The 18,215-nt window shown below is 40.5% G+C and overlaps 1 protein-coding gene across 1 annotated transcript in view; it reads left to right on the top strand.

Moving 5' to 3' along the window:
• SMYD2 (SET and MYND domain containing 2) overlaps positions 1-17,399 on the top strand; it is a 69,559-nt gene extending 52,160 nt beyond the window's left edge. Inside the window, exons 8-12 of the mRNA XM_015424631.1 lie at positions 5,724-5,834; positions 8,595-8,715; positions 10,391-10,565; positions 13,849-13,957; positions 16,321-17,399. Coding sequence (XP_015280117.1) covers positions 5,724-5,834; positions 8,595-8,715; positions 10,391-10,565; positions 13,849-13,957; positions 16,321-16,401 — 597 coding nt within the window. The 3' untranslated portion in view covers positions 16,402-17,399. The remainder of the gene's footprint in view (positions 1-5,723; positions 5,835-8,594; positions 8,716-10,390; positions 10,566-13,848; positions 13,958-16,320) is intronic.
• Positions 17,400-18,215: the final 816 nt, after the last annotated feature.

Genomic DNA, 18,215 nt, shown 5'->3' with positions numbered 1-18,215 from the left:
AGTGAATATTTGAGATGGGTACCTCATACCAGTATAGCGCCTATTGAATGTGCTCACAGTTGTACCTAGAGTGTGTCATTGCATTTTTGTGGTACCCTCCCCCCCCGGATTTGGTACTTGCCATTTATAAAGTATTGTTAAAAGATTGTGACTTTAAATGTTGGGGATCAGTGGCCTCCTTTTGGAGCCTGACTGAATTCATTCCCCTGGGGCGAAACAGCATGCTTGATGTCACAGGGCTGCTATCAAAAGGGGACAGCAAAGTGTGAATTTTTCTCCTCATAACTTATTGACAGACTTGTTTCCCCTCAGCTCCACATCACTGGCTACTGTTGGTATAGGTGAAGAAATAACCAGAATAAGTCTGACTAAAGGGAGTGGGAGGAAGTTGATGAAACTCCATGTTCAGAGTCATGTGTATCTCTAGCTTTATTCTGTTTGAAGCGGTTATCTAAATATGTTGAGGGCACTTCAGATATGTTCTCTCCAGTGGGTCAAATGAGCCTGTGTTGTGTTCTTAACACCAGGGTGGTTGGTGTCTGTTCCTTGAGATGTGTAAAATCATAGGCTGCACCTCCCCTTCCCAGTACTTTTGTTATTCCTACTGAATTAACACAAACAACTATTTGTAGATATTATGTTACCTTAGAGGAACATAACTCTGGTACCACAGAAAAATGTTTAGGGGTGGTGGGGGAAGGAAGGACACATATCTTATGTGAATATTTAATGTGAAAAATAACAGAGATATATTGGTTCAGGCAGATAATGTAAGTTGAAAACATGAGGTATATACGGAGACAGGTCTCTGTCTCTGGCACTTTTGAGGTTTACAGAGGCAGGGCTGCTTGGCATTGGGGACAGTGCATTACTACATTGTGCCTAGAGATGTAAAGCTACCAGAAATGTTAAAGCTATGGGGGAAGTCTCCCCCTTTAATTTTTTGCTGGAAAATAATGGAAATGGTGGGAAAAATTTAAATGTATGCAATATTTACTTTCCTATCAAATGTAAACATATTTTGCTGCTTTAACAACATATAAAATGCATCATTTGTAACTTCCATTAGCACATACTATTTTATTAATTGGCATATTTATGGAATTTAAAATGAAAAATGCCTTAGTTTCCTACAAGGAAAATAAAAATACACCTAATACTAAAGGAAGAGAGCTCTGAACTGCTGATTCCTATGCTATTTGAGCCGATTTTACTCATTTCAAAAGAAAACTATATATGTCATATGATTTTTTTTCAGTGTTCCCACAAAATTCCCCATTTTTCTGATGGAAAAATTGGAAAAAAAAGTCCTCAGGATCTTTCATGCTATACATTTTGTGTGAATAAAACATTATCTTAAACACCATTTCAATCATTTCAAAAGAAAAGGATTTTTTCTAGTTTTCCATCCAAAATGGCCTCACATTTTCATATTCTATGAGTAAAATCTTGTCATAACAAATGTTTCAATAATTTCAGAAATGTTTCATAGTAGGTCCCCCCCCCCAGAGTTTCCCCAGATTTCCCAATTTTCCCATTCATTTTTTTTTTAAGATACCAGGAGGGTTTCCTCCCATTTTTTCCCTGGCCCTTCTTATCTCTAATGGTGCCTAGCATGCACACAACCTTTGCTATCACTGCAGAGTTGGTGAAAAGCCAAGGAAGGTATTGCACTGTTTTTAATGAATGTAGCTTTTTCATGTCTACTTCATGGCCTGGATTCTAGCAGGTGTTATGTAGTTGAAAACAACTCTCTGCATGTGGAACATGCTCTACATATGCACAAAAGGCTAGCACAGAAGTATAAAATCCTCTGCATCTGACACGTATGCTAAGGTGCTACCCCTTCCTAAGGGGGACAGTGAGAATGGGCCAGGCACCCCCTGCCCTACAGAAGCATCTTTCTCAGAGTGCATCCAGGTGATGATATCATTCATTTCTACTGTATTGTAGATATCAGAAAGCGTCTTCCCTTCCCAGTTATTTAGGAAAATTTATTTCCTTGCATGCCTTAATTTGTTATGCTAGAATAAAAGTTCTATACCAAAGAATTGATAATGTGTTGGCTGAATACTTCCAGACGAATATCGTTCTCCACTATTACAGAACCTCTGGAAGGAGTGCCTAGCATTTAACCAGAGCATAGCTGTAGTAACAAATTTGTCTTTACAAAACAGTGGCACGGCCTTTGCCTCCACCTTCTGGTTCAACATTGTTATTACATAAGAAATCTGACACAGTTGCCCACTCTGTGTGTGTGTGTTTCAAATTGGCTTCCATTTTTTGTGCCTGGAGAAAAGCAATTGAGATGCACTTGCTGTCGAATAAAAACAAGCAACTGCTAACTAAAATCAACTTGCCTTGGGCATGTTGAGAGAAGGTGAAGGACACGACAAAAACAAGAGCAGACTGAATGGAAACTGTGTGGTGCTGGTAGAGCGAATGTGCATTTGCTTTTCCTTTCAGGCTAATTTTAGTTTTATATTTAAGTGAGAAATCTAAAAATGAGGATTAATCATAAAAACTAGAACTCCCCAGCACTTTTAAACATTTATAACAAGATACAAATGCTTTGAAGAGGGAAGAGTATGTGAGTGTATTCCCCCCCCCCTTCTTCTGTGTATATATGCCATTTTCCTTGCCAGAGCAAGCTTGGCAGCTGTTTGCATTGTGGAGTAACTACAGTTACATCAACAAATGTGTGTGAAATGTTTGTGTCTCTGTTGTCACAGAACGGGTGTTTTAAGTCTTATAGTGCCAAGTCTGTGCCATAATATCTATTGAGAGAAATGTATAAAAGCGGCTAAACCATAACACAACTGTCTTTTCCAACCCCCCCCATTGTTTCTTGTTATGTAAATTAAGCATGCTTAATTTCCTTTTTAGGACACAATAGTATTATCATCAGGATTTTTTTTTTAGAATAACATACTGCTTTTCCAACAGAAACTTTCCTTTTTATTTATGAATAGTGATAGTGATTTTTCAGAACAAGTTTGGCAGGCTGCACCACAATCTCATTCGGGCCCTGGTATTTCGCCCCATTTAAACAACAGGTCTGCACAACTGTCAAAGCCTGTTCATATTCTATTAGCCGTCTTCCATACTTTACATGGCAAGTCAAATCCTGCAGGCCTCTCATTGGTGTTTATCAGGTTATGAATATCAGGTGGAACTGATTGCATCCATGTTCGCAACCCAGCTGTGATTGAGTGGATTGAAAATTTGAGACGGAGGTCAGCTAAGAGAGAAAGCAGGTTTTGACCCAAATCACTTGTTAGGAAAAATTTATAAAATGTTATTACAATGTGATCCAGAAACAGACCAAGTAAACTTGTATGATAAAATGATGCAAAATTTTGGAGAAAATAAAAACATGAGCCACTTGGAAAATGTGTGGACAAAAGAAATTAAATTTACCAAATGTCAAATGTTGAAGGAGAATTGGTATAAAATGTTTTATAGGTGGTATAACCCCCAAAGACATTAACAAAGAATAGAAAGGGTGTGTGTGTTGGAAATATTATAATACAGATGCGACATTTTATCATATGCGGTGGACTTGCAAGAAAGTATTGGATAGAGATATATGACAAAATGCAAAAGATATTAAAACTTAAATTTGTAATGGATCCCAAAAGTATCCTGTTAAATATCTTACCAAATAATATCCCGAGAATGCACAGCAAATTATTTAAGTATATGGTGACGGCAGCAAGAGTATTATTTGCAGCAAATTAGAAGGCAGAAAGATGCCCAGATCTGAAGGAATGGAAGGATAAAGTATACGAATATGTGACAGTGGCAAAATTAACATCATATATACAGAATAAACCAGTTTCAGAATTTCATGAAAAAAGGAAAGTATTTTTTGATTATATAGCTGAAAATCATCAATGAATTTAAGTCAAGATACAGATTAAGAAAAGGAGTCAGATAATATATGTTTGTAATAATAAATTTTTAGATATGAAGATAATCGGGAAAGATAGACTAAAGATATTTAAATAGAGGTTAAAATATGAATATATTCAAGCAAGTCCTAAAATAAGTATAAGTAATTATATGGTATAGAAGTTATAGATGATGTGTTTATGTGTATGTTTATATTACAGATACAATATACCTTGTGCCTCTTTGTTAGCCGCCCTGAACCTTCGGGGAGGGCAGGATATAAATCCAAAAAATAAATAAAAAAATAAATATAGTAGAAGATTGTGGTAGATGATTTTAGAGACTATGTATCTGTATTTTATATAAGATTTAAAGACTGTTGTAATTGTAGTTTATGTTCTCTTTTGTATGATAAACGAAAAATAAAATATATATGGGGGGGAAAGAAGAGAGAAATTATATATTAGTATTTAGGGGGATTGCCCAACTGGTCTGCATACCCATTGTTATCAACTTGGTTACATATTTCATATTATTATATGCTTTCTGTGTGTAGTTTTGCCATACGATAAATAAATAATATTCAGAAAAAGTACTAATAAAAATCTTTTAGAAAATTGTTTCTAGACATAAAGAGTTTACTTTTATTTCTTCTTTATTTCACATTGTATGAGTACAACCATGCTTCCAATATTTTACATCTTTTTTTTCATACTGGGATCTAATTGGTCTCTTCAGTTTTTTAAATGCCACTCACATACAAGCACACATACACCTAATTTGCAACTGCTTGATTCCTTCCTTACCTCCAATTGGAAGATGATTGTCTCCTGTTCCTAAAAGACAGCAATATGGTTCTTTTCTGAATTTTTTAAAAGTCCCAGTATCTGCTTTGTCATTTTCCTGGGCTTTGGTCCAGATGTATTGCATGCCAAAACCCTGTAACATGTTGGTACCAGCACCTTTGGGAATCATGAGTATTGTGGGAGGGTTTCTTGCACAGGCAGGTTCAGATGAAGACAGTCTTTTGTGTCTAAGATTAGATGTCGATAGGCTGAAAAGTGACACTTTCATGCTGCATTGCCCCACTGAAATCCACCCACTATGGAATTCTCACTGACTTTAATGGATCTTTAACATACTTTTATAGAGTGAAGATGATATAGAATTCTTTCATTGCACCCATTCCAAACCTGTATGTTAGGGCCTGGGGGAAATTCTTTGACTCAGTTGGCAATAGAAATAATTTCTTAAACCAAGCTGACCTTGTAAGATTGTTATTACTGTATTACTTGGTGCTTGGGGGGGGGGGGTCAACAGTGGGAGGGCTTCTAATGTCCTGGCCCCACTGGTGGACCTCCTGATGGCACCTGGTATTTCTGGCCACTGTGTGATACAGAGTGTTGGACTGGATGGGCCTTTGGCCTGATCCAACATTGGCATCTCTTATGTTCTTATGTTCTTAGACTGTTAGGGGTAGCCTCAATAAGACGGAGCGATCAGGTGTCTTGGTAACCTTAGAACTTAACCTGTGGCACAGCTTACTAGGCTTTGGCTTGAAATGCATGTTCTTCATCAGTGATGGTGCTCTGTTACACAGGTTGTGATTTGTGAACCTCCTTTGTATTTTTTTTTTTTTTAGGACATTACTTTCTTTCACTGGTGCATAACTAAAGCCAATCTCTACATCAGTTGCTGGGGTACAGATTGCTAGGATGTAATAATGTACAGCTAGATATGAGATTGGTTGCATTTCAGATATTTTATGTATTTGAAGGTCTTTGTGGCTGATCTGTGTTTTAATAAAATGATTAATCTTTCTTCTCTAGATTTTTACCAGTTACATTGACTTGTTGTATCCCACAGAAGATAGAAATGATCGGTTAAGAGACTCCTATTTCTTTACCTGTGATTGTGGAGAATGCATTACTAAAGAAAAGGTAATTTTGTCTAACTGAATTGTATACTTTGTTGCTTAGACTTGTAGTAATTTACCTACAAAGATTCCATATATTATTTATTTTCTTTATCAACATTTATTGATATTTTGAGCTTTTTTGGAAAAGGGTTAAAATAAAATAATTTAACTTTATGGTACCTATAATATGTTAGGCCTAAGAACAGTTATATGACATAAAGTACCTATTCCATTGTATCTGAAGAAGTGTGCTTGCACACGAAATCTACAAACAGTATTCAGACCCACCAGAAAAATACAACAGATGCTACGATCAGCAAAAGACAGAAGAGACCCCCTCACTTCTGCAGGAGTATACCTCATACCATGCAGTTGTGGACAAGTTTACATTGGGACCACATAGCGTAGCATTCAGACAAGAATAAAAGAACATGAAAGACACTGCAACCTGAAAAATCAGCAGTGGCTGAACATAGCCTAACTCAAACAGGACACAGTATTTTGTTCCAAGACACTGAAAGGTTGGACAACACTTTCAATTACCATGTCAGATTACACAGGGAAGCCATTGAAATTCACAAACATAAACATAATTTCAATAGGAAAGAAGAGAGTTTAAAAATAAATAGGACAGGGCTTCCTGTCCTGAAAAACAAAAAAGGCTTTACATCAGACAATAGGACTACAGATAAGATTACAATTTCAACAACCTCCTCAGGAAACAAAAGAACCTCCTCAGGAAAGCTCCTCCATTAGCATGCCCATAGCCTGGGGAACTCGTACAAGACTGACTCAGCCTTACCCCGCTTCTGGAGTAGATATAAATTTACTGCCTACCATTTTCTTCTCACCTTGACACAGAGAGTATTCCATCTTTCTGTGTTTATACCTCTGAGGATGCCAGTCACAGTTACTGGTGAAACGTCAAATTCTACAATGCCAAGACCACGGCCACACATCCTGGAAAATCTACAGCAACATTGACAACATATTGAAACCTCATTCCTTGAATTAAAATTTGTTGGTCTTAAAGGTGCCACTGGACTCAGACTTTGTTCTGCTGCTTCAGACCAACACTAAAGATACACACAAAAAGCTGCAATAACAAGTGCTATATAATATAACAAAGTGCAAAGGCCTCACTACATATTCAGTGATGCAAAGCCAACAAGTGACAGAAAAGTTCCCATTATTTAAAGGTGTAACAGGTAACTAGAAAAAAGTATAGTAGCTGACGAAAATCCCCGGAGTCAAGTTCCGTTTCGAGGAGACTTCCTCTGAATGTCATCAATTTCTCTAAGTAGCAACAAGCTTACAGCGAGATGTTTGTCTTGATATCATTGATTGTAATCATTCCAACCAGATAGTATCCATAACCTATAGGAAATTTCTTCAAAGGGGCATGTTCACTACAGTTTCTGTGGCTGTGACCTTCCGTTTGTGTTCATCTGCTTCAGACCAACACGGCTCCCCACCTGAATATATTATTTCCTATTTCCACTTGTACAGCTGAATCCAAGTGATTTATCCAAGGTCAGCCATTATGCCTGTGACTGAGACAAGATTTGAATGCAGGTTCCACTCAGCCACATATTTCTTCCCCACCTTATTTAGGTTTTACCCACCTGTTCTTTCATTTTGTAGGGAAGAACTGTAGCCCTCTGCTGAAGACAACCACTGTGTCAAAAGCAGTGCAGGACTCTGGGTTCATGGGTGGAATCAAAACTGTATCCTTGTGTAACCTGGCAGTTGTGGGTAGAGACGTCATTCCCCCGGTAAGGGCAGGGATGCCCTACCCGTTTTCCTTTCCTGCTGCTACTCAACACAATAAAAAAGGGCTTCTGTACCTGTGGTCTAACATTACTTCCCAAGGGTGGGGAGTGAAATTGCTGGAAACTCTAGAGTTTTTGGCGATTCCTAGAGAGGACTGATGTCCCTTCCAGGGGAGTCAGGTTTTCCCCATGATGTCACACCATCATCGATGGCTTCCTGGGCCCCTGGGCCTCCTGTTGGTTGCCAGGTGGCCTGGCAAACCTAGTTGTGATACAGTGTGGCAGGAGGCAAATGGTATGTAGATCCTCAACAATTTAGACTTTACAAATTGGTACCAGCACCTTGACTGTGCCTGGAAGACCATGGGGGATGGATATGCAGATGCTGGACCACTAGCATCCAGTTCTTTTAGGAACTCCTCTCTGTCAGGAAATAGGAAGCCACATTCTGCCATTCTGGGTAAGAGCTTTTTCATACCCTACCTTCAGGGTTATGACTTCATTAATGACAGAATTGGTGAAGAAGTTGGTGAGCCACAGGCATGATGAAACAGTCATTCGGACAGTATGAATCTGGGAAGAGACTGCTGGTCTGACACAGCATGCTGTTGCTCAGTTCTTTGCAACCTGTTTTATGTTTCCCATGTACAAGGTTTGCAAAGTTGGTTGGAAATTGTAATTTTCTCCCTCTCTTCTGAGCTCAGCACTTGTGTTTGGTCCATTTATCACAATATTGAAGAGTCTTGTGGAGGGGCTTTTGTGCACCCATTACAATTATCCAGTGTTTTAAATAACCTTAGGTAGTACTACTTTTAAATACTGTTTTAGTTAAAAGATAGGAGAAAATTGAGTCAAATGACTAGCTCCCCCCCAAGTTCTATTCTTCTAACCATTTGTGCTTCTTCACAGAGCTCCCTATTTTTTCCAGCTATTGTCCGATTTTGTGCGGATCTGCTTTTTGTGTTATAGCTGGAACAGCTCTTCTAACTCTCTTGTAACTCTTCCCCCAGGACAAAGATAAACTCGAAATCCGCAAGCTGAATGAGCCTCCATCAGCAGAAGCTGTGCGAGATATGATCAAATATGCCAGAAATGTGATTGAAGAATTCAGGAGGGCCAAACACTACAAATATATCCTTTGGTGCTCTCTCTTCTCTATCTCTCCATAAAATGGAACTTTTACATTCAATTTAGGAGCCTCATTTTTGTTGAGGGGTGTCCAGAAACGATTTTCCAGTACTGTTTTCAGCATTCTCCCTCCCCTTCCCTGGTGTGTGCTCTTTTTGTAGGGAACCGTTTCATTTGTATAACGTTCTAGTCAATATGTTTCCTTTGGAACTGAACTTACTGTAGGGGCAAAGCATGTAGAAATCCATTTTCAGCTTACCTTGAATGTGTATTTCTTTATATGCTGCTGATTAAACAAAAAACAAATGACTCTGGGCTGCAAAAACTCTGCATTCTAATAGGGAAACAAACCTCATTGATTTAACACTTCTTTGAAAATTCAAGTGAGATAATTTGTTTCAGTCTTCAAGATATTTATTATATTATCTAGTTATTAACTTATATAAAGTAGAAAACTTCAGTCAATAAGGAGCCTCCAACCACATATTCTGGAATTGTCGCATGGATTTCTGTTTGTGCGCTCTCCTTTATCAGCACTGTTTAAACCCTAAGTATATTGACCTCTACTGGCTCAGGCCTCTCTGGTGGCTTATGTATTTATAATGTGCCTTTTTACCATAAAAACTTTAAAGGGGACAAGTATAAGTAAGATATGATAAAACAGAGAAGGGATGAATGTTGTAAGCCAGTTTTTGTCCCCATTTGGGAGGAGAGTGGTGTATAAATGAAGTAAAATAAACAAACCAGTACTGTTTGCTAAAGAAATAAGCAATTGTAGACTTCCTCTTAATTAACTTTTTTTACAGTATTGAAGAACAGAAGTATGACTGCAAAAAAAAAATCTTGATATTTTCAACTTCAAATATCTGTTGTCTGTGTGATCTTGCTAGATTAGACTAAAGGGTCTATCTTGTCCTGTTTTTTGTTTTCAAGAATGCCTAGCTAGGTGCTTCTGGAAAGCCCCACAGCGGGTTGGAGTCAAGCCTTCTGGAAACTTGCTCTATTTCTGGAAGGGATTTTTGCTGCCTTCCCTTTTCCTCTGTATCTCCCCCCTCCCAAAATTCCATGATTGAAGATTAGGGGACATTCCAGAACAGTATGAAGTGCAGCACGGAGGGGCTACAGAAGAAAGTGAAATAGTCAGAAATCTGCCTCCCTCTCCCTCTTATGCGAGCTTTCCCTCTGTTTATGGTGTTTCCTCTGTTCACAGAAGAGAGAGGCCATTTGTACCAGTTCCTCCTTTTTGTTGCAGGTCCCTGTGAAATAGACTTGTCCTGGAGGGATCCAAAACCTTATCAGGAGGTTTTTGGAATGGGGATGTATGCTGGGAGCTGCAGAGGGAAGTGGAAGGCAGCAAAAGCCCCTCCTGCAAACGCTCTGCATTCACAGAAGTCTTGAATTTAACCCTTAGTTACCTGCATCTGGTTTTAGAGAGATACTGCTTCTGAACATGGTGAGACTATTGGGTATCATGCTAATAGCATCACCGCAGTCACTTAATATACCAGAAGCCAGAGACAAAAAATGATGATGTGTCTATGTGTGAAATATGTATTCTGAAGGGGGGGGGGTGTTTGCTTATAAAGGTTGCTCTTTTAAGGAACAGGAACAAAGTTCTTAATCTTTAAGTGGTTATGACCTGTGGTGCTTTCTGGGTATTCCTTGACTCTTGGCTTACCCCCAAGTGAACTACTGGAAGTTTGTGAGCGTAGTCTGGACAAGATGGGCTGTGTATTTGAAGAGAGCAATGTGTACATGCTGCACATGATGTATCAGGCCATGGGAGTCTGTCTTTACATGCAAGACTGGGAAGGTGCTTTACGCTACGGGCAGAAGATTATCAAACCATACAGGTAATGTACAATTACAGAGAAAGTTAGGAACAGTATGGTAAGCAGAAGTTCCTGTAATGCATCTTTCGTTTTAATCAAATAATGATATCTCATTAAGTAATGCTTCTGCCTATAGGCCAGCACTGTGTAGAAATGACAGTATCTAAAAGAATGTGAACCTGTTTATCTCACAAGAGCCTCTGATTGATTTACATGTTCAGGAACAGGGCTGCCGTCTAAGAGCCAATTTAATGGACTAATCATATGGGTTGTAATTAATTGCATACCTTTGCATATGTATGAATGGTTTTTGAAGAAAAGCATTTAATTTTATGTGATTTATCTATGCGTAGCAGTGGAACCATCCTATAGGCATTTTCTTTGTGTATGAGCGAAGGGGTGTGCCCCATCTAAGATGGTCTCTGCTGTCTGTAGTTTTTATATTGAGGACCTTTTTAATTGATAAAACCTTTTAATAGATTGATTTTAACTGGTTAATCAATTTTGAAAAAAATTAAAAAGGAAACCAACCATTTTGGAAGCATTAGTGATTCCGGTCTTTTCCCTCAGCACTTTAGTGTGTGTGAAAAAGCAAAAAAAAAACCACACCCAAGAAGCAAACCATCCAGGGGTGCCACAGGGTTCTTTAGAGCATAACACAACCAGGAGTTGACCCAAGAGAATCAACAAAGTAGTGTGAATGAAGCTTGCCTACAATTTGTCACATCCTTATGTGACAGATTCCAGTGGCACTGGCAATAAACTTCTGATGATCATCATTGTGTGAACAAATCCTGGTGAGGAAAATTCTAAATAAATTCAACACAGTGGTGTTGGACTTCCAGAAAAATCTCTGCTTAGATCTATCTCCGAATATTCTTTCAATCATGGGGAGGGGGGTTGCCTCTGACCTCCACATCTTCCTGGCCAGTCTGCACAGAAATCATATATGTGTGTGTGAGAGAGAGATTTTCATTTGATTTTCCTTAACCTGTTTTTCCTCTAAGGAGCTCAGACCCCTACTGGATTGGCTTCTATGAAGTCATGAGTGGTTAGGCAGTCTTGGCTAGCTGTTATCAAGGTGGGGTGCAGCCTTGAATCAGAAAACCAAATGTTAAGGGGTATAGGGAGATCTTTCATGTAATTTCAGTGAAGTATTTGGTAAGCAAGTATCCCTGTACTGGCTTTCAGGTTGATTGAATGGCTTTCGGCAGAAACAGCTGTTAGCTACTTCCAGTAGGCCTGCCTAAAGGTAAAGGTAAAGGTTCCCTTGCTCGAAAGCCAGTCGAATCCGACTCTAGGGTCGCGGTGCTCATCTCCGTTTCAAAGCCGAAGAGCCAGCGCTGTCCGAAGACGTTTCCGTGGTCATGTGGCCGGCATGACTAAACACCAAGGCACACGGAACGCTGTTACCTTCCCACCAAAGTGGTACCTATTTATCTACTTGCAATTTCTTGCTTTCGAATTGCTAGGTTGGCAGGAGCTGGAACTAGAGACGGGCGCTCACCCTGTCTTGCAGCATCCGGGTCTTGAACTGCTGAACTACTGACCTTCCACAGCCTGCAGTTCAGCGTCTTAACCACTTGAGCCACCGCAGCTCCTAGGCCTGCCTAGTTTACCACTTTATGGTTTCTTTCCACAGCTGCCTTACTTGTAGTTCCATAAAAGCTCAGGTCTCTTGGCCGAGCAGTGGTGGTGGGTAATATCCTCCTAATTTCTCCAGTCTTCCATCCTGGCAAGGGAGGGCCACTTTCTAGCCGCTCCCTTTCACCTGAAGCCATAAAAGGCTGGCTTCTTTACAACAAACAAACTTAATGATTCCCCTCCTTCCCATATATAGCGCTGTAGTGTCAGAGCTCTTATAGGGCTGGCTCCAGGTAAAACCAAATATTGCAGCAAATGAGTATTTGCATGATTTGTGTAATTTTTCTGAACTGAGTGCTCCTGGTCACAGAAAATGTGTGTTTTATTTGCCATCACTTCTGACTTATGGCAACCCAATGAATTAATAACCTCCAAAACATCCTATTGTTAACAGCCATTCTCAGGTCTTGCAAACTGAAGGCCGTGGCTCCCTTTATTAAATCCATCCACCTCATGTTGGGTCTTCCGCTTTCCCTGCTATCTTCAGCTTTTCCTAGCATTATTGTTTTTTCGAGTGACTTTTGTCTTCTCATAATGTGACCAAAGTATGATAGCTTGAGTTCAGTAATTTTAGCTTCTAGGGAGAATTCAGGCTTGATTTGATCTAGAACCCAATTTCTTGTCTTTTGGGTGGTGTATGGTATCTGTAAAACTCTTCTCCAACACCACATTTCAAATGTGTTTTATATAATCAGCACCTGTGAGCTCCCCTGATGTCTTTTGCCTCCGTACTTGTACTTATAATGCGAAAAATTAGGGTATAGCTGAATGGCAGAACACATGCTTGCCATTGTAGGGTCTGAGTTTCAGTCTTTGGCGTTTCCAGCTGAAGGTGTGTTGGAGTTAGGAAGGATTTTTTTCTGCCTGTGATGGTGGAGAGCTGTGGATACTGGAGAGATTGGTGACTTGACTCCTTATATGTCTCCTCCAATTTTGCCTTTGAGGAAGAGTATGTTAGTCCTTTTGCAGCCTCTTTGTTTGGGGCCATTTTAGCTTTTGAATGCTGTAAAAGGTACAATTTGCAGCCCTTTGGTAAGACTACCCAACATCATATAGTCTGTGCAGAAAATGCACATCTGTCAGCAGTGTAACTCAAAAGATTGGGTAGCTACACTGTGTACACTATGCTTGAAAGTGGGCCAGTTGTGAGGCTTCTTGGCAAACTATCATCTTGGGGCATGATTTTCTCTCTAGCTGGGGAGTGTAAGCAAGCCTCTCCCTTTGAATTGGCTGCCAGCATGAAGTCATACATCAGCTGGCAGGGAGTGGCAATAGGCAAAACACAACGGCACATTCTTCCCCTGGGGCCCAAATCAGATTTATCACCCCAGTGACTCACCTAGATGTTATGGGCACAGAGTCAGAAGTTCTACGCTGGTAGGCTGGCTGTATGACCTGGGTAGCCTAGCCTGCTGCTACCACTTCAGCTGGAGCAGTGACCAGCATGTCAGCCGAAATCATTGTATGGGATTACTCTGCTGAAGGCCACAGGATGCCGAGTGACACAGGTTGTCTTTGTAAAAATACTGGGAGTGATCAAGCTACCAATACATAAATAGTAGGCAGAGGGTCCTCTTGGCCATGATGACCAAGGCCTTGTGTCAGACCAAGACAGAACTGCATTATTGAAATTTCAAGCTGTTACCTTTTTTTTAAACAGTAAACATTACCCTTTGTACTCCCTCAACGTGGCCTCCATGTGGTTGAAGCTGGGGAGACTGTACATGGGCCTGGAAAACAGAGCTGCTGGTGTTAAAGCTCTGACAAAGGTATCATTTTTCTTATTTTATAACTATGCCAGTTATTGGGTTTGGTGTTTGTGGCTTGTAGTGTAGTGGTTAAGTGCGCGGACTCTAATCTGGGAGAACCGGGTTTGATTCCCCACTCCTCCACTTGTACCTGCTGGATGACCTTGGGCAAGCCATTGTTCTGGCACACCTGTTCTTGAAAAAGAGCAGTCTCTGTCAGAGCTCTCTCAGCCCCACGTACCTCACAGGGTGTCTGTTGTGGGGAGGGGAAGGGAAAGGAGTTTGTAAGCCGCTCTGAGACAACTTTGGGTAGTGAAGGGCGGGGTATAAATCCAGTCTCCTCCTCTTCTTCTTTAAGGTCACCTGTGGAGACCTTTGGCTTAGTTTATCGTCTTCCTCTCTTTCTTCATTTTTGTTTAAGGCAGCTGCTCTTGTTGAAGTAGAAGAGTTTCAAGCTCTCTTCCCTGCAACAACATGGTGATTGTAGAACTCTGAATCTAGGCATGGTCCACTTGTACCTGCCTTGGTTCTTTTCACCCATTCTGTATCACCTTCAGTTAAGGTGGCAGCAAGCAGCAGTGTGGTTTAATTCGTACATATGGTTTTCCCAACAGGATCCCTTACTGAAAAGTCACCCTCAGTTTCTGTGGTTTGTGTACAATCAAGAGCTGTTCAGAAACTGAATGTTCTTGGCTCTCGCAGAAGCTGGCATATGGCACCAAGCAGATTGCATTTCAGTAGCTAACTTGAATGTTAGTGCATATGGTAGTCAAAATATTTTTTTCCCTGTTGCTGGAAAACCCTGTGTGTTGGGGTGGGGGTGGGTACGAGTAGTGGATTGGTAAGCTTTGGCAAATTTGGGATTTTATTTCATACTGAAAGACACAAGAAAAGGGTGGTAACTTATACATACCACTTGTTTTGTGTAGCCTCTAAATGCCAGTTGAGCTATGTGCATTAATGGCATGGTAACCAGGCCATGGCAATGAGTGCTAACCAGCACTTGAGACAAAGATTTTTAAAAGGCTGCATTTCCTACACTACCATTCAAAATACAGCTAGCACATGATGAGTGTCATCATGGGTTTAGCAGGAAAACAAAAAAGCCCTCATCCCCAAGTTGGGATTATTTTCATAAACACATTCTCCGGCTGATCCTTTTGGAGCTGTTTGGGATTTCACCACCCTCAATGATTTGGTGACATCCACAATCCTGACTACTACTCAGCTGTCTCCAAACCAGACACATAGGTTAAATAGCACCAACTCCTTGAGGAGCTCCATGATGAAAATGTTTGTGTTTTCCTACCCTCTGAATTTTGTTCTTTAATCAGTTATCACTCCATAAGCGGACATCTCTTGTTTGCCTATCCCATGACTGCTCAGTTGATTCAGGAGCCTTTGATGAAGGACTTTGTCAAAGGCTTTTGGAATGCCTGAGTATGCAAAGCATGCCAAAAGGCTGGTGATATGAAGGTTCCCTTTGCGGAAGTCATGCTGATTTTTTTGTTCTTCCCACCAAATAGCCATTCTCATATGGTTAAGACATACTGGCCTGTAGAAGATGGCTGTTCTCACACATTGTAAGGCTCTTTCTTGAGAGAAGCATCTATCCTGCTTCTTTCATGATAGCATCTCCTCCTGTCTTCTGATTTGTGGCTTCATCCGCTGAAAGGATCAACATGAGAATTTGTGTGGACCATTAATATATTTCGTATTCACATCTAAGAATGTTAGCTTTATTACAAACCTTTCACAAACTAGTCCTACTGACAAATTTCAAAAAAGAAATGTAAAACCCAAGGGAGCCACTGAAACGCCTGTTAAGTGAGGACAAGGACCTTCATACTGTTTGTTTTGTGACTTGCTGAGATGTGTAGCACGTAAACCTTCCAACTTGCAGCCGTGGCGGACTGCCCTTCCCATCATCTCGGTCTTTCTGTAGGCAGACATTGGCCGAAGAAGCCCCCAGCAGAGGGCGATACAGAGACAGTGGCAGATGCATGGCTGTGTTCATTCAAGATATGGATGGCACATTCCCTGCTCCTGTTCATCACCCAAATTCTCTGAATACCATCAGGCCCAAACTAGTCTTGGAACTGTTCTGTATTACAGTGATAATCTGTTAAGTTTGGATAGAAAGGTACATACAATGTCCTTTAACTTTTTGCTTTCAAAAGGGGCTTGATGATCTCTTAGGATCAAAGGTGCTGTGTATATAATAAGGTTCGATACTTACAATCAAATGGGCTGTTTTTTTCAATTGGGTACCTTTAAGGGGACAAAAACCAGTCAGAGGTTTCTGACTCTTTGGGAATCCCTGAAGAGAACATTTCATAAACCAAGGCTGTCTGAATCAATTGCATTTTTTTTTCTTTTTTCAGGCAATTGCTATCATGGAGATAGCGCATGGGAAAGATCATCCATACGTTATAGAGATCAAAAAGGAATTAGAGGCCCACTGAGTCTTTGAATCTATGCAATCCTTCCAACCTTTCCTTTAAAAGCCTTGCTATGGAAACATCGGGAGTGCTTTGAAAACTGACATGGGATGAAAGCTGTTCTGTAAAATAATTGGAATGACAAACATGTGGTGCACTCAGGCCTTGCCTCTTGCATTCTCAGAGATTTGCGAAGTAACTTGAGCCTTGACAAATTAATTTTTGAATGCGTTTTTTTTAAAAAAGAAAAGAAAAGAAAGAAAATGCCACGGTTTCATACAGTTAATGCCTTTGGTCACGTGTGGAGCTGACCAGTTCTTGTTCCTTACAGGTTTTAATGTTCTGTTTTATCTTAGTCACACAAAGCAGATAATTAAATTGGGACGACCTAACTGCAGCCTGCTTGCTTGTTTGCCTCTTAACTGAGAGCTATTGTGAAATTGCTTTCAGCTCCCAGCGAAGTAGGACCTCTGCCCTATTAGTTTTTTTTCATAACTTGTGTGTGTGGTCACTTGTAAACTCTCATGCCAACATGTGGCACGAACTTTGCTCTTGCTTACAGTATGCCTCTCCAGTGTCAGAACTCAGGCTGATTGTCCAGTTTATGCTAACAGTGTCTCTGCAAGGGTGGTGACAATGCAACTTCTTACCCATGTATCCGCATGTTTCTGGTGTGTTTATGAACCTACAGGAATAAAAAGAAATGCAGGCTTGAGAGACTTTTGTCCCATAAAGGAATGTTCACATGTTCACCACATTTCTTGAGTAATAGCACTACAACGGATCCCTGTCCCATCAGAAAGAGTTGACAGCCCACTTACATACACGTTTCAGCTGCTGTGCAAAAAAAACCACAGTGCAAAGAAGGAGAAAAGACTTAGAGGTTCTAGCTGTGTAGATTTTCATTTTTATACTGAATTCTTTCTTGGGAGGCACACACATCCACACCATAGCTCCCTCTGTTTAGAAGACTGAAATATTTCATACTGGATCTTGGATTTTCAGTGTTGTTTGATACCCAGTGGGCCGTTATATGAAAAGAGTACTTCAGAATTAAATAATTCAAAGAAATGCTAACCAGCTAACGTCGTGTGGAAAAGCCATCCCTCTGTGGTGGTTATAATGGAAAAGAATAGCTGTTTTCCCTAAAGAGCCGGTTGTGTGTGTGAGTTTCTCCATAAGTGGGGGAAGGAATCCTTATTGCAGGTTAAGTTTCCTACTTGCTCTGTAAACAGGGCATTAGATGGCATCACTGCTCAGTTGGAGGCAGACCCCAATCTGTCATCTGCTTCACTCCTACTGGAGGATAGCACCAGCACTCTGAAGGACCCAGGGACAGAAAGAAGAGCCCTCTCTGAAAAAGTCCCACAAGGCCTCAGCTCTATTAATCACGGTCAGATCTGCTGCCTCCTTCTCCTGAGCCAAAGTTCTGGAGCAGAGGAGCTCCCGCAAGGTCCCAGTTCAGGCTCAAACAGATCTTCTAACGCTCAAAAGAGCTTCTGCATTCTAAATGGATGCCATTTAATTGTCTGTATGCATAATAGCAGCAGCTACAGTAGTCCAGAAGAGCCTATGGGGTAAATGTTGGAAAGTGAATCTGAAGAAGACTAATTGTCAAGTCTGCTCTTTTTGGGGGGGGGGGGCTCTTTGGGCCCTCTGACCTCAGCGACCTGGTTCAGATTAAGGAGAAGGTGACTGTCATTTTCATCTAGGAAAAGAGGGCCCTAAATCCAGCAGACCAGTTTCAAGCTCCTTTTGTTGCTTTAGAGATGCCTTTTTGCCACAGAGAGAATAGGGACTCAAGGTTCTCCAGACCTTATTGGAACAAGTCCAGATTC

The sequence above is a fragment of the Gekko japonicus genome, unplaced genomic scaffold, assembly GCF_001447785.1.
Source record: "Gekko japonicus isolate JY-2015 unplaced genomic scaffold, Gekko_japonicus_V1.1 scaffold491, whole genome shotgun sequence".
NCBI classification, from domain to species: domain Eukaryota; kingdom Metazoa; phylum Chordata; class Lepidosauria; order Squamata; family Gekkonidae; genus Gekko; species Gekko japonicus.
The sequence above is the reverse complement of the archived record's forward strand: the minus strand, read 5'-3'. Positions and strand labels throughout refer to the sequence as shown.